General features: G+C 36.9%; 1 protein-coding gene across 6 annotated transcripts in view; it reads right to left on the minus strand.

The window, feature by feature from the left end:
• Positions 1-2835: 2835 nt before the first annotated feature.
• LOC101271235 (sterile alpha motif domain-containing protein 9) overlaps positions 2836-25031 on the minus strand; it is a 35677-nt gene continuing 13481 nt past the window's right edge. For 2 of the 6 annotated variants that reach the window (XM_049715125.1, XM_049715126.1), the window contains 2 exons: positions 23809-23898; positions 2836-10498 (listed from right to left, as the gene is read on the minus strand). In XM_049715125.1, the coding sequence (XP_049571082.1) occupies positions 5739-10498; positions 23809-23898 (4850 nt within the window). In that variant the 3' untranslated portion in view covers positions 2836-5738. Of the gene's footprint in view, positions 10499-18219; positions 18612-23808; positions 24113-25031 lie in introns of those variants that run through there. The other 4 variants (XM_049715127.1, XM_049715128.1, XM_012531552.3 and 1 more) reach the window with 4 other exon arrangements.

Raw genomic sequence — 25031 nt, forward strand, 5'->3', positions numbered from 1 at the left:
CCTTATGTTGACAACATCATGCTAATCAAGTCAGATGAGCACAAGCTGGCCAGCACATTAGAAGGTTTGGTAAGAAACAAGTGCCCCAGAGGATGGGAGATAAACACTCTGAAGACTCGGGGACTGGTCACATCAGTAAAATGTGTCTGAGTCTGCTTTCAGAAGAACGTGAACTGCAACAGATTTTCTCACTAACTCTAAAGGTACCTGAACTATTGATGCCATATTTAATGTAGGCTAAAATAAATTAAAAGAACATTATTGCTACCTTTTTGTTTATCATTTTTCTTTTGCTGATCCTGTGTTTGGATTTGTTCAAAGAACCAATGAAATCCTAAAGCCCTACTTCAGATCGCAGAATATAATGCTGAATGAAACACACTAACAGAATGAAGTAAACAGCCCATTTCTGTGAATGGCTAATTTTCCTTGTTTTATATGATCACTCTCATCCTATACCTAGTCATTACCATGAGCCAGTGAATCTGAACTATGTGCAGATCAACTTCTTTCTTATCCAATAAACTAGCTATAATGTTTTTTTTTCTGTATCATGGTTTTGAATTAATGCTAAATTATTTTTAAACACTTAGCTCACTTGGAGCTTTCTCTACAGATATTTATATTTGGAAACATCTCTTTTTGTAGATATTCAGAAATCAGATTGTCTTAGTTTAGTAAATGGGATCTGTTTTTATCTAGGACTTGGAACTGCTTTAATTTTGTTTTATTTGAGTTTGGTGTTTGTGATAGCCATGGGAATGCACTTTGCAGATCTCTAACCATAGGGAGCTTAACTGACCAAGGGCCTTTGCTGCTGGGCTTTGAAATCCATTCCTACATTTGAACCAAGGCAAATTCCATGGGCTTCTTGCAGCCAATGATTTATCAAAGCAAGAATACTAAGGAAGGCTGGTTTCTGGGATATCTGAGACTCCTGATGGCTGATTTTTTGGTTTAAGGACTGTGATAGTCAGTTCTCCAGAGAAACAGAATAGGATGTATATATATTTATAGAGAGAGATGTATACACACACACTCCACACTCACATATTGTGTGTGTGTGTGTGTGTGTGTGTGTGTGTGTATGTTGCAGCTGGAGTCTGAAGGCAGCCTCTCTAGAATTTCTTCTTCCTTGGAAGACTTCAGTCTTTTCTCTCTTAAGACCTTCAACTGATTGGATGAGGCTCACCCACATCATGGAGGGCAAGCTGCTTTACTCAAAGTCTACTGATTTAAATGTTAACATTATCTTAAAAAAAAAAAACCTTTGGACTTCCCTGATGGCGCAGTGGTTAAGAATCTGCCTGCCAATGCAGGGGACATGGGTTCAATCCCTGGTCCGGGGGAGATCCCACATGCTGCAGAGCAACTAAGCCTGTGTGCCACAACTACTGAGCCCATGTGCCACAGCTACTGAGGCCTGCGTGCCTAGAGCCCGTGCTCCGCAACAAGAGAAGCCACCGCAGTGAGAAGCCCACACACCGCAATGAAGAGTGGCCCCTGCTCGCCGCAACTAGAGAAAGCCTGCGCGCAGCAACAAAGACCCAACGCAGCCAAAATAAATAAATAAATAAGTAAATAAATAAATTTATTTAAAAAAATTACCTTCACAGCAACATTTAGATGGCTGTTTGATATAATATGTGGGTGACCAAATATCTGGGTACCTTGCCCTAGCCAACTGACACACGTCTTAAGTAAATCACTAAAATATGGGCTTAAACTATATTTTCGGCAACAAGGATGAGATGATGATAGCATTTCCCTAAAGGGTAAATTTCTGGATTTCAAACTGAACAATTGTCTCCTTCCACTAATGAAAGAAGATGCAAGTTTTTACTTACTTGGAATGTATTCAGTGGTGACATAGGACTCTCAGGCTATAAAGCCTGCCTTGGAATTGGAAACTCGTATACAACGTTATGATGATGGTATACATACATATTTAAGTTTTAAAAATACAGAAAAGAACAGAGAATTATAGTACACATACTTTAATTAGAGCTGGGCTTCTTGACAGTAGAGAAGGTGAAAAATCTATAAATATTTCAGTGCATATGAACTCTTTTCTAGTATGTTTTAAGTTGTGCAGCAGGAAGACCTTTGGAGGAGCAAGAAATATAAAAATAAGTGAGGTGCTTCCCTGGTGGTGCAGTGGTTGAGAGTCTGCCTGCAGATGCAGGGGACACGGGTTCGTGCCCCGGTCCGGGAAGATCCCGCATGCCGCGGAGTGGCTGGGCCCTGAGCCATGGCCGCTGAGCCTGCGCGTCCGGAGCCTGTGCTCTGCAACGGGAGAGGCCACAACAGTGAGAGGCCGCGTACCACAAAAAAAAAAAAAGAGAAAATAAAATTTTTTAAGAGAAATAACTTAGTCTATACAATAAGTGAACTTCCCTTTGGGATTACTTTCTGAGAGTTTTCTTTGCTAATCTACATTCCAAACAGCCAGAAGCAGAATCCCATGCAGTTTCCAAAGCTCATTTGTTCTGGTCACCATTTGTTTTGAGAGTGTTGATTAACATTTCCTTTTGAACACTGAGTTGTGAAACTTTTGTATTACAATGACCTAATCAATGATTCTCAAATTAAAAAAATATCTGATGCCTTCTCACTCTAGGTAGGCTCTATCTGAATTGGGAGACAGAATAGGCAATTTGGAAAGACCTCTCGGGGAATTCTGTTCAGCTGAGAACTGCTGGCTTATGAATAGTAAATTATTAATATTTAAATCTTACATTCCAAATTTCTATTTTTCAAGACCAAATTCCATGGACCTAAGGAAAATATAAAGCTAAATAAAGAGAATTATGATAAATCAATATGCTTGTCAAATTTATCCAGCATGGTTCAGCTATGCTTTATTTGCAAAAGAAAAACTGACACACTTATCACTCTGCTGTTCCTTGGTAAAGTGGGCTTGGATGATGATGATGACGATGATTATCATCATTATTATTTTGAGCAAGATAAAAAAGTGATCGTGATCTTCTTGAGTTATACAATCATCTAACTTCCAAAGCACTCACAAAACTGAGCAAATAAAGCCAGTATCTGCATATTAGGGGAAGGAAACATATTGCTAATGGAAGCCACAGGCCTAGTCAAAAATAAATGTTTTATATCAAGTGGTAAAATAAAAGAGGGATTCTACCCCAAGACCACCACCTCGATAAGGACCCATGAGTTACTGCAGCTGCAAGGGAGGGTCCATCAAAGCCACCTCAGTAAATAGCAGCCTAAAAAGTGGATGTGTTGGCACATCATTACAAGCCCCCACCCCACCCCACCCCATCATAGCCATTTGCTCTCCAGAGATGATCTACAGTTTCTTGCAAGGGAGAGATGCACTGGCAGGGCCACCTCCCAATTCCAAAACAGGGAGAGACAGTAGCATGGGGCTGGCCTGGGGCTCTGACTTTCTGAGGGTGGACAAGTAAGGCATACAGACAGAGCCCCTGCCTGAAGAATAATCAGATTTATCTGTGAAAAACAGATTCAGTGAGACAAAATGTTGTTAAATTTTAACTTTGGCCCTAAAATGATAGAAATACCAAAGTTAGGTGATACACCAAAATGTGTACTTTCAAAGTAAATGTCCAAGAAACAATTGACCTACAATAAAGACATAAAGGCATTGATAGCATAGAGCAGGGGTTGGCAACCTTTTTCTGTAAAGAGCCAGATGGTAAATATTTTAGGTTTGTGGGCTGTATGGTCTCTGTTGCAACTACTCAACTCTGTTGCAATGCAAAAGCAGCCAAAGCCAATACTTACAAAAATGAGTGTGGCTGTGTTCCAATAAAACTGTATTTAAAAGTAAAAGACAGGCTGCATTTGGTCTACGAGCTGTAGTTTGCCCACTGCTGGCACTGAGGAAGAGAGGGTTTATGAAGAGGTTCTTTTGGTGAAAGTTCTCCCAACCACCACGAGAACCTCATCCTGAGCCTAGAGAGGGGGGCTACAAGAGGACCACGTGGAGTGCTTGATGCATCCTCTTGACTCTATGGGGCACGTTGTTCCCAAGACTGGACGTTAGCTGCACTCCCTACCAATGGGAGAACAAACATCCATGAGTGTTTCTCATGCACCCCAGGTAGATCATGGGGGAGAGAGCATCTGCCTAAGCTGGTTTAATTTGAGTTCAAAAGGATAACCTGGGAAGGTAAGAGGACTCCAACAGAGACCATCCTCTTTAGAGTAGAACGAAACCTGGAGCAGAGTGGGAAGTGGCCCCAGAGAAAAAAATGCAACTGGACATTCTCATCTCTAAATTGAGACTGTGTTTGAGCAGAGGATTTTTTTATGCCAAGAGTGAATTGGTAAGTTATGAAGCTGAAATTTCATGCAGGAGCAAAGGAAAAACCTCCTCCAGTGAAAAAATTTGAATGGGATTGTAAAGACAAAACAAATAGCATTTCTTGTTTGTTTTGTTTTATAAGTATTTTATAACAGAAAACTTCAAAAGCACAGTCCAAAGAAGAGAGAAGAGTCTGATGAACTCCCATGTCCTCATAATGCAGCAATTATTAACTCCTGTCGAATCTTGTTGCAACTATACTGCCCACCTACTCTCCTTTCACCATCACCATACCCCATACACAGAATTACTTTGAAGCATATCCAATGTCTGTATTTCCTTTAACTTGGAAGTAGGATCCAGAGGCTTGATCAGATTCAGTTTCAATTATTTGGCGAGACTGTCTCACAGGTGTTGTGTGCACTCCTACAGGACTTCCAGGCCCATGATGTCTGGTTCTCTCTCAGCAATGTTAATATTGATCAGGATTTAGGACAGTTTGATTCATCTGTTATAGTTCTTTATCAGCTTTTTATCAGTTTTAGCAACCACGGATGATTTCCCATATCCATAATTTTATTAGGAAAAATTACATTTTGATTACCTCTCACTGGTTGTGCATAGGCTATATGTATACATGCTAGAACACTGGGATCCCCTGGATTGGAGACTCATTAGTCTTTTCACAAGAGTCCTTTTTATTCATTAGCTTTGGAATTTTGGTGTATTTTTGTTTGTTTGGAGGTCTATGAGTTTGTCAGCTGTAGAAACAAAATTCATTTTTGCTCAACTGCCTGCTACTGCATGAAAAGGAAGCCTAATTCTCCAGCCTACTTACTTTGGTAAGATCTGCAGACCTCTATGGGTATGACCTTCAGAGAACTGGTTGGTCCTCTCCTTTGAAAGACCCTTCAGTGCCAAGTACATGGTACCTTTCTGGTCTGCCTGGTAGGAATAAATGTTTATATTGAGAGTTTTCATCTGTTTTTGTGAAACGGTTTCCCAGATATTGTAATGTCTTGGTACCGTAACTATTGTTTTTCAATTCTGAAAAAATTTCACATTTAAGAAGAAAGTAGACAGTCTTCCTCAATCCATGCCTTGGTTGGTTAATTGAGGGAGGTGGTGGGATTCTGTGTGGCTGAATGATTACATTCACCGCTCCTAATTCCATCCATAGCTCCTTATTTTGCCCTTGATGGTGTTGTCCAAGCCAAGGTAGATATTTGATAGTTTCCACATCTCTCATTCCTTCCTTTTCCAACACAGTCTAATTTGAGACTCACAACATGCTTAAGAGGAAATATAAATATTGTCTGTACAGGGCTGAAAAGTCAGAGGCTGTATCTATAAATTTGCCAATTTAAAGTATAGATCTTGGGTCTAAAAAAATTAAGTGCTTTTGCGTCCACATTCCTGGAGGGAGAAGATCAAACTCTTAAATAACCTCAATGTCATAAGCAAGTGGGCCTCCAAGGGAAAACCCCAGGTAAAAAGATACTTTTTCTATGCTTCTACCACTTCTAAGTTGACCAAGAAAAGCAGGTGTGATGGGTATTGTGACTTTTTCATTTATTCCATATTCTATGTATAAACAATTATTTTCAGCTCTTCCCTTTAACCGAAGCAAAAGTTCTCGGACTTTTTCCTCCTTCCATACATCTCCACTGTGCCACAAGGAATTAATATCAGCTGTCTTTGTAAAACATTGGTCGATTTTTCCTTTGTGAACAAGTCTGTTCATATTGTTACCTTTCCCAAGAAAGAAATATGCAATTGGTTGCTTTGTACGATACATATGCTTATATTGCCCCCTGAAAGCATTTTCCAGTGACCGAGCATACTTTTCCATTTGTTTAGAATCTTGATCTAGTTGTTGGTTTCCTGGCCAGAATAACAGGGAGGCTAGGAAATAAGGTTCTGAAAATCGATAATTCATTCCTACTTGTTGCAAGACTTCTTGAAGCTGATCTTTCAGTTTTTTAATTGGCTTCACTAATTTGGAGGTAGGTTTAATACAGTAGAGAATGATGTTGGCCAAGATGAAATTTTGCTTTTCCCTTGGCAGGATTCTGACAGTGCACTGCTCAAAGAGAAAAGTATATTTGTTCATTATATCTTCCATGGTGTGTATAGCATCTTCTTGAGTTTTGATAAGATATTCCAAGAGCCCAGAAAACTTGTCTGCTTTTAGAACTTCTAGCTTTCTCCGATACAGCTCTACTTGAAGTGGCAAACTAAGCTTTGGTCCAAGATCTTTGTTCTGTGATTCCTCTGAGGGACCGAATATATCTGCATACTTCTTAAAACATCCAGCCACCCTTTTCCGAGTTTTGGCCTCTTCATTTTGCTTAATATTGTTCCTGGGTTTTAGAAGGACAAAGTAATCATCAAAAAAATCAAAGGACTTTTTCAAAGAAAATTTCAAATTGGTTAGATAAGGAATAAAGTTCTTGAGGACTACTTTAAATTCATTGCTCGGATCTCCAGGAATATCATTATTTCCTGATATAAAATTGATCATATCTCTTTTAGATAGTTCATTTTTATTGTCAAAAAAAGGAATGAGCTGGAGAATCTGGATTGTGTAGAGCCCAACTTCTATCTCCCCTTGATACCCAGCTATATTGTAAGTATCATACCGCCTTTTCGACTTCTGATAAAATCTTTCCTTTGCTTCATACTCTCTATCCTCACTTTGCTGTTGAGATTCTTTGAATGCATTTGAGGCACGCACTGCTAAATCCAAAAGATCAGATAGATCATCAACTGAAATGTTCCTGTTTCTTCCATTATCCTCTAACCACCATCTAATTTTACTTTTGTACACTTGACCCAGTGTGTCTGAGATGTAAGAATTGGCAGGTTCTATCTTTTTTGCTTTATTTGCCCAACATAGAGCACTGTTAAAGTCCTTCTCTTTAATGTAGAAATGTCTTGACAAGGCTTGGCAAATGAATGCATTTGGGTTGAACCGACGAATACCTTCAAGTAATACATTTTTAACTGCCACATTCCCTTCATCTCTATGTAATGCTTCAATGAATGGGGAAAACCAAGTTCCTGTTTCACCTTCATGTTCGTTGCGCTGTCTTGTGAGCAGCAGTGTATGCATATCTTCTAAAAATTTGCTTTTTCCTATACCAGTATCATAGAACACATTTTCTGTTAGCATATCCAGCATAATTTGACTTTTATCTAAGTCATAGCTTATCTTCAATTCTTCCAATGAGCGAATGGCAATCAAAGGGTGAATAATGCGTACTCCACAGTAGTTCCCACATTCTACCACTTCTGTTTTTATTAGAATTGTAGAGTAGGTGCCCATCTTGTCTTCAAGCTTTTCTGTTCCCCAGAAAGCTTTCTTGTTTGTGATTCCTAAGAACTTTTCACACTGTGATAGTGAAATGGTGGTATCAGGCACATATGAATTAAGAAGAGCCAGAAAAGAAAAGAGCTTTGCTTCCTTGGTGGAAGTATTTTGTCCTTTCAGAATATTCCTGACCACATTTTCTATGTACGTTTTATTAAAGTTGGTTTTCATAATCATGAAGGAATAAAAATCTTTAAAGTTTTTATGTTGCTCTTCAATTTCTTTCAGTTTAAGCTCAAAAGCTCTCTGTTCTTTGGGAGATAGTTTTTGTATTAGGGCAATACTGTCTGAGATCTTTGCACTTTTTTCAGGATTCTGTGATCTCCTGCAATTTAGGATGATCACTAGAGGCCTCTCATATCGAATATACCTATTAGCTACAGCTGTCTGAATAGAGGCCTGCAGAAGATAGACATTATCTTGTTCTTCAAAATCATCAACAAGCAGTAGTACAGGTAAGTATTCCTGATTATTTGTTGTCCCATAGGTTATTAAATTAGTCACTTGTTCTCCAATTTCAGAAAAATCCACTGTCTTGTTTTTCAGCACAGCACATCTGAATTTCTTCCTTAGTTCCCAGAGAATATGCATGGCCAAGGTAGTCCCACCACAGCCTGGATGATGAAACAGATGAATAATTTTGACACATATTGGCTTTGAAGAATTTGCCCAGTTTTGAATAATTTCTTCAAGTATTTCATATTTATCCCTTTTGACAAAAGGGGAAGAATAGTTTTCAGAAGAAAAGTAGAAGTTCCACCATGATACTTTGCCACCTCGATAGAAGTCTTCCTCTTTTGATGCTTTGAATTCAAGTAATTTTTTTTTCTCCTTCTCTAAGAGTGTACCTTCACATTCATTTTCACAGAGAATTTCCAGGGCAGTCATGATATCTTCTTCTTTTTTCAGAAGGACAGTAGATGAACCAATAGATGGTAAAAATCTCTTTGAAGATTGAGTCACAGATTTTAGCTTAAGAATAGTTCCATTTATCTCTTCAAGACTTAAAGCAGAAACACATTGGCTTGATAATTCATCTTGCTGTTTCGTTAATCTTGCTTCAAGTAGATCTTTCCATCCCTGACATATGCGTGAATGTGTGCAAATACACAATATATTTTCCATTCCTTTGAGATCTTGGTAGAAAGCACAGAAGGTCTCAATGAGGGGGTCTCTTGGGTCATCCACAGAGGAGAGTAATAGAAATACCACCAAAAACTTCCCTCTTGGCATTATGTCTTCATGTGTAAGAAATGAAATCAGTTTCCTGACTTCAGACGCTTTTTCTCTTTGCCAGGAACTTGGATCTAAGGGTTTATATTTTTCACTGTCAAGGTCTAACCTGCCATTGCAGAAAATCCAGCTGAGTTGTTGATAAAGATTCAGACTAGTAATCTTCTCATTTGTAGTTTTCCCTTCCACATATAAACTTGGGAAGTGAAGGTTTGCTACTCGGGTTTCTTTGTAAGCTTTGACCACACCCTTGCTCACAGATTCAGGATCAAACTCCAACACAGCAAACCATTTAATTTCCTTTAGGAAATCTAAGTGTTTTATTTGAGTTGGATGGCACTTATTTATTACAAGAATGTACCATTCATAGTAGGAATTATCTAACAAATCCTGATTTCCTGTCAACAGTTTAACAAGCTTTGGTCCCTCACTCTCTTTTTTATTTGTTTTTACTCTGCATTTTTCTTCTGCTTCTTTCCTAGATTCTGCCAGTCTTTTTAAATCTAATTTAAATGATGTGAAATATGCATTATTTTTCATGATGTCCTTAGTACTGGCCCCATCGCGCACAAAGACTGAGAATTTTGGACTTTGTGTCCATGTCTTCTTGCTGCAATTTTGCATTTTAATCTGGAAATAATCATGTTCACATTCAGAATATTTTGGAACAACATCCACTTCAATAACAAATCTGTCAGATGGAGTACTATTTGGCATTAAAACTTCTACAAATCTTGGCTCTCGAATGCAATTCTTTGCTTTTTGGACCTGATGGTCTTCAAAATATTTGTGGATCATCAGATTGAAGTGGTCAATGAGGGCTTCCTTGGTGACAGTGGTGACTTCCACACCAACAATTTTTCCATGGGGTTTGTCCTTGACTCCAAAATGAATAGTGCCATTGGTACGTGAATTCATACAAGCTGAAGCAAACCGGAAAACCTCATTGCTAAATTTCATCTTAACATCCTCTTCTGTGGCTGTTCCTGTATTCGTGAAGCATTTGAATTCATGTATTGGATCAATGAGATTGAGTGGTCCTGTTTCAGGCTGTAGATTAAAATTTAATTTGTAACGATATGGATCACTGAATTCATCAAAAGGGTATGATGCACATGTTGGTTCTATGGATGGCTGCTCTTCCTCTGTGTCATCTATTTCATCGTTCATGAACTCATGTTTTAGTGACTTAGAACCTTTAGTAACTGTATTCATTGTAGAGTCATTAACCATGTCTGATTTCTCTTTCTCCTTTTGTTTTTGCTTTGAAGTTTCTCCATTTTTCTCCTGTTTCTTAGGAACATTTTTACTGCCTTTCCCCCTCGTACTTGTCTGAAAAGGATCTTCAGAGGATGTTTCCAGCAACTCTTTGAAGAGATGTTCTATTTGGATAGCTGGTCCAAATGTTAGGCCCATATCAACAAGGTGATCTTTAGTTAAGTACTTCAAGTTTGCGCCATTCACATCTTGTGCAGTCAAAATTTCCCTGTGTTTTTGGTCAATTTTTTGACTTTCTAACCACCGGTTTACATCCTCTTTTGTCCATTCATCTATATTATCTGGTAAGTTAAGTTGTGCTGCCATTCTGATACCTATGTATAGAAAAAGAAAAATTATTTAGTATTTTTATAAGTAAATTTTAAAATTAATCAGTTAATTTTTCAATAGACAATATGTACATGTCTTATAAAACTGAAAAAGCTCAAAAGGATATACATTCCAACTAATTACCCTCCTGAGAGGAAATTACCATTATCAGTTTCTTCTATATCCTTTTAGAGAAATACTACCAAATACAAAAGCATAAACACTTTTTTCCATTCAAATGGCAACATACTATACTCAATTCTCTTTGCTTGCTTTATTCACTAACTGTATCTTGGGGATGCTTCCAGTCAATATATATATAGAGAGAGATGTTTCATCCTTCTTAATGGTTGTTTTCTATAATGTGTGTTAGCTCTATTGTTTATAAATATTCAATTCTGCTATAGAAAATAAGAAAACCAAAGGAGGCTATATGAAACTAAAGAGAGAAGGATTATGATATGAGGAGGATACATGAAACAAGGTATAGAAGCAAGTAGTTTGGGAAACATGTTATGATAGACATAGATAAAGTAAATAGAGCATATGAGCGTTAAACATAGTTAGGAAGAGAAAGAAGGGCCAAATAGATATTAAATATTCATGCGGCACACTTGAAGCACTTTATATTTTTGACATCTTAATTGGGCCACCTACTGTTGACACCCATTCTGATCCTTTGTATACTCTAATTAAAAGACATAAATAAAATCCAGAGTAGCTTATCAGGCTAACTGATGAGTTAGAGCTGTGGTCAGGCATATATGCCCCTCTGCATCTCTCTGATTGGAGCAAGTGTATGCCACTGACACAGGTGTCTTGTATCTGTTGATTCCTCTTGGACAGACCTCAACTCTGGTTCTCAAAATCACACAATCAGTGGAGAATGCTGATACTGCAGAGAGGGAGAGAGAGGATATGTGAACTTGTATAACTCAGGTAATGAGATCCTTCCACCCCTCTTGTACCTTATCCAAAGTGTGTTACCCATCTCTTTCCCCCTGCTTTTTGTTGTGTATTTTAATTGATTTAATAAAGATGTGCCTCAAATACCTTAAATTGATCTGTGAGCCATTCTGTTCCATGACTTCTGGGATAGCTTGCTGGGTAGTGAACTTGGGGGCTACTATTATATCCATGTAAATTTTCACATAATATTTGGTAATAGCTAATTCCTGGGCAGTAACAAATGGCATTACTATTTGGTATTCAGATTGAAAGACTACTATTTGGAAAAATTATTGGCAATCTGGGTTGCAGAAATATAGCAATGGTTAGAAAAAAACACAATAGAATCCAGATAATAATAGTCAGTTTTAAGTACAATCCAAAAATGGCTCAAATAATGTGAGCCATTCCTATAAAATCACCATGGGAGAAATCAAATCAACAGAGAAGATAAGCCTGGAGAATAGTGGAAAATAGACTATATAGGCACACTTCCATGAAATAATACACAGGAATATTACCTACCAGTGGTACATAAAAGATCAAGGTTAGGATTTACCTTCCCGTCCAGACATAAAGCTGCCAGAGCAATTGTCCAATGTTAAAGCTATTATTTTTTGGTTAGTAACTCCTGCATTCATATTAAGTGAATAAAAGATATACCTTACAGCTACATTAAAACAAAAATAGGCAAAGATATGCACAACTGATGGAAATTTTACTCTATTACAATACTATGACAATCAGAAACCATGGAGATTTAATGCTTTCTAAAAAAACTGAACTAGGTGAAATTTCTTTCAGTTATTTGCCCTATAGAGATTAAGAAGCTCAAATTTAAAATAAGCTGGGGAGAGAGAAAAGAGTGGAGGTGGGAAATTGCTTTAAGTGTACTACTTTTTAAAGTAAGCCCCTTGTGTGGGACTATATCAAACTTAGAAACTATGCATTGAAGGACACAATGAACAGAATGAAAAGGCAACTTATGGAATGGGAGAAAATATTTGCAATATTTTCAAATCATAGATATGATAAGGGGTTAATATCTAAAATATATTTTAGAAAACTCCTGCAACTCAATGACAAGACAAATAACCTGATTAAAAGTGAGCAAAGGATTTAGACATTTCTCCAAAGATGATATACAAATGACCAACAAACATATAAAAATATGTTCAATATCACTAATCATTAGAGAAATACAAACCTAAAACACAGTGATATATCATTTCACATCTACTGTGATGACTACTATTTTAAGAAACCCCAGAAAATAACAAGCATTAGCGAAGATGATGTGGAGAAATTGGAGGAACCCTTGTGCACTACTGGTGGGAATGTAAAATGATGCAACCTACACAACCTACCTTAAGAGAATGGTTAAAGGAAGTTTTCTAAACAGAAAGAAAATAATAAAAGAAGGAACCCTGGTACATTAGGAAGAAAAAAGAACACAGTAAGCAAAAATATTGGTAAATATAATAGACTTCTCCTCTTTGGTTTTGAAAATTACGTTTGATTTTTGAAGCACTGGCTGATATGGTTCTAAATGTATGTAGTGAAAATATTTAAGACCATTATATGTGGATAGGGTAAAGGGATATGAAGGGAAGTAGGATTTCTATGCTTCACTCAAACTGGTAAAAAAAACACTATTGGACTGTCATAAGTTATGTATGTATAATGAAACATCTAGAGCAATCAATAAAAAAGCCATACGAAGTGATACACTCAAAGTGATATACTCAAAAGTGATATACTCAATTCCACTAGATAAAAGTGGAATTGTAAAAAAACTTTCAAGTAACCCTCAGGACATCAGGAAAATAAGAAAGAAAATTGAAAAACATAAGTCCTAACATATAAATAATTAATTACATTAAATATAAATGGCCTAAATACAGAAGTTAAAAGACAGAATTGGTAAAGTGGATTAAGAACATGACCCAACTATATCCTGCCTGTAAGATGCTCACTTGAAATAAAATTATATAAATAGGTTGAAAAAAAAAAGTATGGATAAATACATATAATACAAATATTAATCAATAAAGACAGGAATGGTTATGTTAATGTCAGATAAAGTAGACTTCAGAGAAAAGAAAATTACCAGAGACAAAGGCATATTACATAATGATAAAATGTTCAATTCAACAAGATGACATAACAATCCTAAAAGTGTATGTGCCAAACAAGAAAGTTTCAAAATGTTTGAAACAAATACAGAACTTTTCAGTTTTAGGCAAATCCACATTTATAGCTGGATATTTTGACACCTTTCTCTCTATAATTGAAAGAAAAATTAGACAGAATGTTAGTGAGGTTACAGAAGAACTCAACACCATCAACCAACAGGTACCAAACCACATTTATAGAACACTCCATTCAACAACAGCAGAAAATCTTTCTTTTTAAGTGCCCAAAATAGACCATAACCTAAATGATAAAACAAGCTTCAACAAATTTAAAATAATTGAAATCATACAGAATATGTTTGCCAACCACAATGGAATCTTATTAGGAACTGATAACAGAAAGATAAGAGGAAACTCACTAAACACTAAAACTACACTCCTAAATAATTCATGGGCCAAAGAAAAGTCTCAAGTGAAATTAAAAAAATACATTGCAGTGAATGAAAATGAAAATACAACATACCAAAATTTGTGGTACGTGGTTAAAGCAGTATTGAAAAAATTGTTGCAATAAATGCATACGTTAGAGAAGAAACGTCTCAAATTAATAATCTAAGATCTTACTTCAAAAACTTAGAAAACCTTGAAAAAGAAAAGTAAAATAACCCAAAGCAAGCAGAAGGAAAGAAATAATAAAGATAAGAGCAGAAATCAATTAAACTGAAAACAGAAAACAATGGAGAAAATCAATGAAACAAAATCTGCTTCCTTGAAAGATCAGTAAAATTGACAAAACTCTAGCAAAACTGGCAAAGAATAAAAAAGAGAAGACACAACTTACCAATATTAGAAGTGAAACAGTGGATATAATTTTGAACTGCATAGACATCAAAAGGGAACAAGGGAGTAGTATGAATAACTTCACACACACAAATTTAACAACTCAAATGAAATAGAACAATTCCTCAAAAAACAAACTTCCACAGTCCATTCAGTATGAAACAGATGATCTGAATAGTCCCATACTTTAAAGAAAACTGGATTTTTAATTTTAAAGATCTCCCTACAAGGAAAAATTTCCAGGCCCAGACAGATTCACTGAAGAATTCTACCAAACATTTAAAGAATTAATGCTGATTTTATATAATCTCTTCTAGAACACAGTAAAAGACGGAATACTTCCCAATTCATTTTATGAAGCTCGTATTACCCTACTAGCAAAGCCTCTGCAAACCCAGCCTTCAGGTGAGCTCCCATGGACCAAGACTCCTGCCTCACCCCAGTGCCAAGCCAGTCCCTGAAGCCCCAGGCTCAAAGCAGTCTCCTGCAGATCCAGGCTCCTGCCTCACTCCAGTGCAAGGCCAGCTCCCATAGACCCAGGCTCTTTGCCTGCCCTGGTGCTGGGTTGGGTTCCAAGGACACAGACTCCAGATTGGTTCCTATAGTCTCAGGCTCCTGGCTTGCCCCAGCCTCCAGGTTGGCTCCCGAGGACCCAGGCACATGGCCAGCCCCACTGTCAGGCTACACCTCATGGACCCAACCTTCAGGACAGCACCTGTACCCCAAGGCTATAGGCCAACTCCTGTGGGCATCAGAATCCAGGCCCACCACCAGCACTTCAGGGGCCAGGTCCACCCCATGGACCCAAATGCCAGCCTACCTCTGTAGACCCAAGCACTAGTCCAGCCCAGACACTGACCCAGGCAGCAGACCTTCCCACCTGAGGATCAAGCTCATCCTCAGAATCTACCAGACAATTCACCCACAATCTCTGGACAAGCTGACTGGTGAAGGGCTTTTCTGGCCTAAGCCCAGTCTGTAAAGACTGAAAGAGGTGCCTACTTCTTCAAATGTGCAGACAATAATGCAAGGCCAGAAGAATTATGAATAATCAATGAAACATGCAAGGCCAGAAGAATTACCAATAATCAATGAAACATGACACCATCAAAGGAAACTAATAAAGCTCCAATAAATGACCCTAAAGAAATGAAGATCTATGAACTACCTGACAAATTATTCAGAATAATCTTCATAAAGAAAGTCTGTGAACTACAAGAAAACACAGATATACAATTAAACAAAATCAGTAAAACAATGCATGAACAAAATGAGAGGTTCAGCAAAGAAACAGAAACCATTAAAAACATATAAATGAACAAACAGAAATCCTAGCATTGCAGAACACAGTGAATGAATTGATGAATTCAACAGAAAACTTCAAAAGCAGACTCATCCAAGCAAAAGAATCAGTGAACTTGATGACAGTACATTTGAAATTCTCCATTCAGAGGAGCAAAGAAAGAAAAAAGAATGAAAAAGAGTGAAGAAAGCCTATGTGAATTATGGGATACCATTGACAGTAAAATCTACTATTGTTGGAGTTCAAGGAGAATAGAGGAAGAAAAGGGCAGAAGGCTTATTTATAGATATCATGGCTGTCAATTTCCCAAATGTGGGGAGAGATTTGGACATCCAAGTTCCTGAAGCTCATAGGTGCCCCAAAAGTTTCGACACAAAAAGATCTTCTCTAAGACACATAATAATAAAACTACCTAAAATCAAAGACAAAGAATTTTAAATGCAGCAAGAGAAAAAAATTCCCACATACAAAGGAACCTCCATAAGACTATCAACAGATTCCTCAGCAGAAACCTTATAGGCCAGTAGAGAGTGGGATGATATATTCAAAGTGCTGAAACTGTCAACCGTGAATACTTAAGAACCTTACAAGTTGTCCTTCAGAAATGAAGGAGAGATAAGGACTTTCCAAGACCAAAACAAACAAACAAACAAACAAAAAAGTTGTAGAGTTCTTCACCACTAGACCTGTCTTACAAGAAATGCTAAAGGGGTGTCTTTGAGTTGTAACAAAAGTATGCTGACAGCATGAAAAGAATATGAAAGTATGAAACATAGTGAAGGTGAGAATATAGTCAAACTCAGAACACTCTAATACTGTAATGGTGGTAGATAAATCACTCTTAACTCTGGTATAAGAGTAAAAGATAGGGACTTCCCTGGCGGTCCAGTGGTTAAAGACTTCACCTTCCAATGCAGCGGGTGTGGGTTCAACCTCTGGTTGGGGAGCTAAGATTCCACATGCCTTGTGGCCAAAAAACCAAAACATAAAATGGAAGCAATATTGTAACAAATTCAATAAAGACTTTAAAAATGGTCCACATTAAAAAAAATCTTTTTTAAAAAAGTTTAAGACAAAAGTATTAAAAATAACTATAGGTAAAATAAAATAATGTGTTAATGGATACAACATATATAAAAGATGTAAACTGTGACATTAATAACATAAAAATGTGAAAGAAGTTAAGTTAAAGTGTGGAGGTTTTGTACGTGGTTAAATTAAATTGTTATAAATGTAAAACAGACTGTTATATCTATAAGATGAATAATGTAAACTTCATGGTAACCACAAATAAAAAACCTGTAGCAGATATACAAACAATAAAGAGAAAGGAATCAAAGCATATCACTACAAAAGGTCATCAAATCACAAAGGAAGACAGCAAGAAAGGAAGAAAGGAAAATGAAGGAATTATAAAGCAGCCAGAAAATAATGAACAATATGGCAATATTAAATCCTTACCTATCAATAATTACTTTAAATGTAAAAGGATTAAATTATCCAATCAAAAGATACAATGTGGCTGAATGGATTAAAAAAATCAGATCCAACAGTAATATGCTGCCTACAAGAGACTCATTTTAGATTTAAGGACACACATGCACTGAAAGTGAAGGGATGGAAAAACATATTCCATGCAAATGGTAACCAAAAGACAGCAGGAGTGATTATAATTAGACAAGATAGACTTCAAGTCAAAAATTGTCAAAAGTGACAAAGAAGGGTACTACATAATGATAAAGGGGTCAATTCATCAAGATGATATACAATTGTAAATATATAATGCACCCAAACTTAGATACTTCAGTGTACCTAAAAATATAGCAGATATTAGCAGAACTAATGGGAGAAACAGACATATACAATAAGAGTAGGTGACTTCAATATCCCAGTTTTAACAATGGATAGGTCATTCAGACAGAAATTCAATAAGGAAACAGCAGACCTAAACAACACCATAGATCAAATAGACCTAGCAGACACATTCAGTACAGTCCATCCAATAGCAACAGAGTACACATTCTTTCAAAGTGCACATGGAACATTGTCCAGGATAGATCATATATTAGCCCACAAAAGAACTCTTAACAAATTTAAGAAGGTTGAAATCATATCAAATGTCTTTTCTGACCACAATGATATAAAATGAGAAATCAATAATAGAAGGAAAATTGGAAAATTCATAAATATGTGGAAGTTAAATGACACACTTCTGACAAACCAACAGGTCAAAGAAAAAATCAAAAGAGGTATCAAAAAGTATCTTGAGACTTTTAAAAATGGAAACACAACATACCATAATTTAAGAAATGCAGAACAGTTCTAAGACAGAAGTTAATAGTGATAAATGTCTACTTTAAGAAAAAAGAAAGATCTCAAATAAGCAACCTAATGTTACACCTCAAGAACAAACTCAACCTAAAGTTCACAGAAGGAATGAAATAATAAAATCAGAGCAAAATAAATTAAATAGAAACTAGAAAACAATAGAAAATGTCACCTCTTCCTGGTGCCGGACCCCCCAGGCTGCGGGGCCTGACATGGGGCTCAGAATTCTCACTCCTGTGGGAGAACCTCTGTAATATAATTATTCTCCAGTCTGTGGGTCTCCTACCTGGGGGGGATGGGGTTTGATTATATCACTAGTCCTCCCCTCCTACCAGTCTCACTGTGGTTCTTTATGTCTTTAGTCGTAGAGGATCTTTTCTGGTAGGTTTCGATCTTTTTCAATGATGGTTGTTCTGCGGATTGTTGTGATTTGGGTGTCCTCTTGAGACGAGATGAGCTTAGGGTCCTTCTACTCCACCTTCTTCAAGAGAAGACCTTCCCATTGATACCAAGTTTCTTAAAAATAGTTGTATCTCAGAGCAGCTGGGCATGAAGGAAATAACACTGCAGAAAGAAAAGGAGACCAGCCAAATTAATGACCAAGGCATCCATCTTCTCTTACCACTAAGAGCTGTTTTTTGTAAAGTAAACAAAATTAATGAACCTTTAGCTAGATTAAGAAACAAAGAGCAGAGACTCAAATAAATAAAATTATAAATGAAAGAGAGATGTTACAACTGATACCACAGAAATGCAAAGGATCATAAGATAGTACTATGAATATTTATATGCCCCCAAACTGGACAGTCTAGAAGAAATAAATAAATTCCTAGAAATATACAAACTACCAAGACTGAATCATGCATAAAGAATCTGAACAGACCCATAATGAGTAAGGAGGCTGAATCAGTAACTGAAACCTCCCAAGATGGAAAAGCCTCGGACTTCATGACTTCACCAGTGAATTCTGCCAAATATTTAAAGAAGAATTAATGTGAATACTTCTCAAACTCTTCCAAAAAATAGAAGAGAAGGGAACACTTATAAGCACATTTTATGAGGCCAGCATAACCTTGATACCAAGGCCAGATAAGGACAGTACAACAAAAAGAAAGTTACAGACCAATATCACTGATGAACATAAGTGCAAGAATCCTCAACAAAATACTAGCAAACCAAGTTCAACAGAACATTATAAGGATTATAAAGATCTTATACCATAATTAAATGTGATTTATCTCTGGGATGCAAGGATTGTTTGATATATGCAAATCAATAAATGTGATATACCACATTAAAAGAATGAAGGATAAAAATCATATGATCATCCCAATAGATCCAGAAAACTAAGAAAACAGAAACAGAGTCATATATACAGAGAACAAATTGGTGTTGCCATATGGGAGAGGGGTGGGAGGATGAGTGAAATAGGTTAGGAAGATTAAGAGGTACAAACTTCCAGTTACAAAATAAATGTGTTGGGCATGAAACGCATAGTGCGGGGAATATAGTCAATAATAATATCAATAGTAATATCTTTGCTGACTAGATTTACAGTGGTGATCATTTCGTAATGTATAGAAATATTGAATCACTATGTTGTGTACCAGGAACTAATTATACTTCAAAAACAAACTAATAGAAAAAGAGATAAGATTTCTGGTTACCAGAGGAGATGGGTAAAGTGGCTTGAAGGTGGTCAAAAGGTACAAACTTCCAGTTATGAGATAAATAAGTACTAGGGATGTGATGTACAACATGATTAATATAATTAACATTGTTGTATGTTATGTATGAAAGATGTTTAGAGAGTAAATCCTGAGAGTTTTCATCACAAGGAAAAAATATTGTTTTCTTTTTCTTTTATTTTGTATCTACATGAGATGATGGATGTCACTAAACTCATTGTGCTCATCATTTCATGATGCATGTAAGTCAAATCATTACGCTGTATACCTTAAACTTATATGACATATAAGATATGTCAGTTATATCTTAATAAACTGGAAGAAAGAAATTAAAAAGTCAGAAAAATAATCAGGGAGAAGGCTAAATATGGGTAGAAGAGGAAAGAAGGTGAAGCCATGGAGTAAAGTCAGTGCCTAAAATAACTTTTCAATTCTATATACTTGACTAGAATTGGCCTGAAAATTTCATTCTGAGCTTCTTAGCAACCCCATAAAAAATGGAAACATAATTTGTTACATGATTGGTCAAACCTACATATATTTATGAACTGTAGGGTTAACTGTAGGGCTTTTTAGCTTTACTAAAGGAAGTTGAGGAGCAGGCCTTTAATCTAAACTGTATTTCCCCCAACTCTTTGTATTACCTTGTTCCTTACTTTGGGGGAAATCAGACGTAAACCCAGGATTTTTAGGAAGAAATAAGAAAGCTGTCATAATTTCAAGTACTTCCTGTAGTAGTCTGTCTTCATCTCTGTCACTGTCTCTGTCTCTGTCTGTCTGTCTGTCTGTCTATTATACATATAATTTGACACTAATATCTGAGAAGTTATCAGGGAATTTTATTTTCTGGCAACTCCTTAGAGTAGATGGTGGAAGGGATCTTTTTTTTTTTTTTTTGAATATTCATTTATTTTTAATGACTTATTGGAACAAATACCTATAGATATCATTATATATATGATATATAAATTAATTATACAATATATCATGTATTAATTATTAAAACATACTCTGGTAAATATTATATATTCAATATGAAACAGGAGGAAAGGGGGCAGGGCACAACCTTTAAAAGAATTACATAGCCCGAGGACACAACATAAACTGATTAGAACAAAATAGGTCCAAGATGGCGGACGAGTCTACTTCCACTAGACCTTGAGCCTCAGTATACACTCATTGTAACACATCAGCAAGCTAAGCGACACACCCACAGGTGCCACGACAGTTCCAAGGATGACCATAAAGGTCAAAAAGTGGGCGGTGGCTCAATTCCTAGAAATCCCCACCCCTTCCCCAAAATAGCTGGAATACTCCTCCCACTCATCAGCGTATGAAATTACTCACCCCTATAAAACTAACAACCCCATACCCTGGTGCTGCCCTCGCCTTCTTTTTTTTTTTTTTTTTTTTTTTTTTTTTATAGGTATACCTGGATTTAATTCTCACTTCTACCGCTTGGTAGCTGGATAGCCTTAGGCAAGTTTCATACCTCCCTGAAATTTACTTAATTCAGTCTGTAAAATGGCATAATAACTTATTATAGCATCCTTTTAGGAATTTTAAATCAGTTCTTGAAATAAAAGTACACAATATATAGACAAGTATGGATTCCTCAATAAATGTTTGACCTTTCATTTCTCCAGTATCCCACCCGCATCAAATAAAGAAAAATACTTTTTAAAATTCACGAATATTTCATTGTTGTAAAGTTAAAGCCATAAAAATAATCAAATGGCCTACTATCATACCGTTAGAAGAAAAAAAAAAAAAAAAAAGGTGTTCATGAGAGTTCCATATTAGAATACAAGTTTTCCTTAGGCACCTGTTTATGTATGCTATTCTGCTCTTTACAATAAATAATTAAATTTAAAAGACTTAATTCCTCACTTTTAAGACCTTATTAGTTTACAAATTACATATTGACATATGCTAAATTTTATACCGACCCATGCTAATGAATTCAGTACAGAAAACAAAAAACACTGCACTCAAGCAAACTACATATATATATATATATATATATATATATATATAACTTATATGAGAATTGCTACTCCAGCTTTCTTTTGGTTTCCATTTGCATGAAATACCTTTTTCCATCCCCTTACTTTCAGTCTGTATGTGTCTCTAGGTCTGAAGTGGGTCTCTTGTAGACAGCAAATATATGGGTCTTGTTTTTGTATCCATTCAGCCAATCTGTGTCTTTTGGTGGGAGCATTTAGTCCATTTACATTTAAGGTAATTATCGATATGTGTGTTCCCATTCCCATTTTCTTAATTGTTTGGGGTTTGTTATTGTAGGTCTTTTCCTTCTTTTGTGTTTCTTGCCTAGAGAAGTTCCTTTAGCAGTTGTTGTAGAGCTGGTTTGGTGGTGCTGAACTCTCTCAGCTTTTGCTTGTCTGTAAAGGTTTTAATTTCTCCATCAAATCTGAATGAGATCCTTGCTGGGTAGAGTAATCTTGGTTGCAGGTTTTTCTCCTTCAACACTTTCAATATGTCCTGCCACTCCCTTCTGGCTTGTAGAGTTTCTGCTGAAAGATCAGCTGTTAACCTTATGGGGATTCCCTTGTGTGTTATTTGTTGTTTTTCCCTTGCTGCTTTTAATATGTTTTCTTTGTATTTAATTTTTGACAGTTTGATTAATATGTGTCTTGGCGTATTTCTCCTTGGATTTATCCTGTATGGGACTCTCTGTGCTTCCTGGACTTGATTAACTATTTCCTTTCCCATATTAGGGAAGTTTTCAACTATAATCTCTTCAAATATTTTCTCAGTCCCTTTCTTTTTCTCTTCTTCTTCTGGAACCCCTATAATTCGAATGTTGGTGCGTTTAATGTTGTCCCAGAGGTCTCTGAGACTGTCCTCAGTTCTTTTCATTCTTTTTTCTTTATTCTGCTCTGCAGTAGTTATTTCCACTATTTTATCTTCCAGGTCACTTATCCGTTCTTCTGCCTCAGTTATTCTGCTATTGATCCCATCTAGAGTACTTTTAATTTCATTTATTGTGTTGTTCATCGTTGCTTGTTTCATCTTTAGTTCTTCTAGGTCCTTGTTAACTGATTCTTGCATTTTGTCCATTCTATTGTCCATTCTATCTCCAAGATTTCGGATCAACCTTACTATCATTATTCTGAATTCTTTTTCAGGTAGACTGCCTATTTCCTCTTCATTTGTTAGGTCTGGTGGGTTTTTATCTTGCTCCTTCATCTGCTGTGTGTTTTTCTGTCTTTTCATTTTGCTTATCTTACTGTGTTTGTGGTCTCCTTTTTTGCAGGCTGAAGGTTCGTAGTTCCTGTTGTTTTTTGTGTCTGTCCCCAGTGGCTAAGGTTGGTTCAGTGGGTTGTGTCGGCTTCCTGGTGGAGGGTACTAGTGCCTGTGTTCTGGTGGATGAGGCTGGATCTTGTCTTTCTGGTGGGCAGGTCCACGTCTGGTGGTGTGTTTTGGGGTGTCTGTAGACTTATTATGATTTTGGGCAGCCTCTCTGCTAATGGGTGGGGTTGTGTTCCTGTCTTGCTAGTTGTTTGGCATAGGATGTCCAGCACTGTAGCTTGCTGGTCGTTGAGTGAAGCTGGGTGCTGGCGTTGAGATGGAGATCTCTCGGAGATTTTTGCTGTTTGATATTATGTGCAGCTGGGAGGCCTCTTGTGGACCAGTGTCCTGAAGTTGGCTCTCCCACCTCAGAGGCACAGCACTGACTCCTGGCTGCAGCACCAAGAGCCTTTCATCCACAGGGCTGGAAGGGATCTTTGATTAATGTAAAGTACATCTTTAAATTTTCATTATATGTTCTTTCTGAAGATGCTCCTAACGCCTTGGGGGATTTCATCAATAAAAGTGCCTCTAGTTTTCCACTGCATGCATCTTTTATGGAATGTTATGACTCCTTCCTCAACTAATATAAAGCAGACTCTGTCACAGCAATGAACAGTCTAGGCTTAAAATATTTTTAGGTTTAAAATATTTTTTTTGAGTATATTTCAATTTTCTAATTAAGAAGTAGATTCCTTCCTAGTCAATAAAATGCTGCTATAGAGAGTAATAATACTATAAATAACAGATATTGTACTTACCCAGATTTTTCTTGCCAAGTTCTTCTACATAAATGAGGGGAAAACCATGTATTTCAGTGCAGGAAACAAACGTCTGTGTTCTTCTTCCTACTGTGTTAGATAAAAATACTTTTTTCACTCCAGTTTTTATGACAGTTTCTCCTCTGCTTCCACTTCAATCTGAACTCTAATCGGCTCAGAAAGGACAGTGTTTCTCAGTAATGGGTGTGCCGAAACTGGAAGGTGGGGGAGGAGGAAGCCTGCAGAATTGATTTCAGTTTCGCTTTCCTAGATATGACTTTTCTCTCTGAAATGATTTTTTTTTTTTTTGGTAAGCCATTATTCTTCCACCTTCTGGTGTGATTGGTTAGAAGCCAAAGGTTTAAAATCTGTTCTTTGCTTGAGAGTTTTGAGGGCTGCAGAGAGCCCAGAACTTGGGTAGGGAAGAGCTTATGTTGGCATTTCACTGGCCTTCCTGGGTGGACTGTCCATCCATCTCTGTTTTCCTAAAGATAATGTAAAGGAATGGCTTTCGGGGACTTTTTGGAGCTCCCTATAAATGCTAAATTCCTCTGGGTTAGTTCTGCAGGGCAGACCAGGGTGGGACCCCTAGTGGCCACATTGCAGGGATTTTCTTTTCTAATGTCAGCCTCAGGGACAGGCACAGAACAGCCTGAGTGAGAGTGAAGAAAATAGTGAGCATTTAAAAAATTGATATCAAGTGTTAAAATTTATTGTGTGTGCTCAGTTAGCATTTGGTTTCCACATTCCACTGTTGATTCACACTGGCTTCATATGTTTTATGAACATTTATTGGGCACATACTATGTACCAGGCACTGTTCCAAGTGCTTTATATTAATTTATTTACTCTTCACAACAATCCTCTGAGGTAGATGCTATTATTATTTCCATTTTACAGCTAAAGAAACTGAGGTGCAGAGACGTTAAATAACCTCTCTCTCTCCCCCCACCTCCCTCCTTCTCTTTCTCCAATATGTACTACTGGTTCTGTTTCTCTGGAGAACCCTAATACAAACAGGTTATAAAAATTAACTTCTCTGCTGTCTCAGAGCAGTCTTATTCCCCTAGCTTATCTCATTGCTCACATTCCCTGTGTGAGGCCAGGTTCCAGATCTTCAGCATGAGCAACCTTTCTCTTCTATCCTGTGTCGCCCTCCTCACGCTGCCTCTCTGACCACCCAGACAGTGCTTTTCCATTTCTTTATTAGACTATTTCCCCCT

Source organism: Orcinus orca, chromosome 9 (assembly GCF_937001465.1).
Source record: "Orcinus orca chromosome 9, mOrcOrc1.1, whole genome shotgun sequence".
Taxonomy (NCBI): domain Eukaryota; kingdom Metazoa; phylum Chordata; class Mammalia; order Artiodactyla; family Delphinidae; genus Orcinus; species Orcinus orca.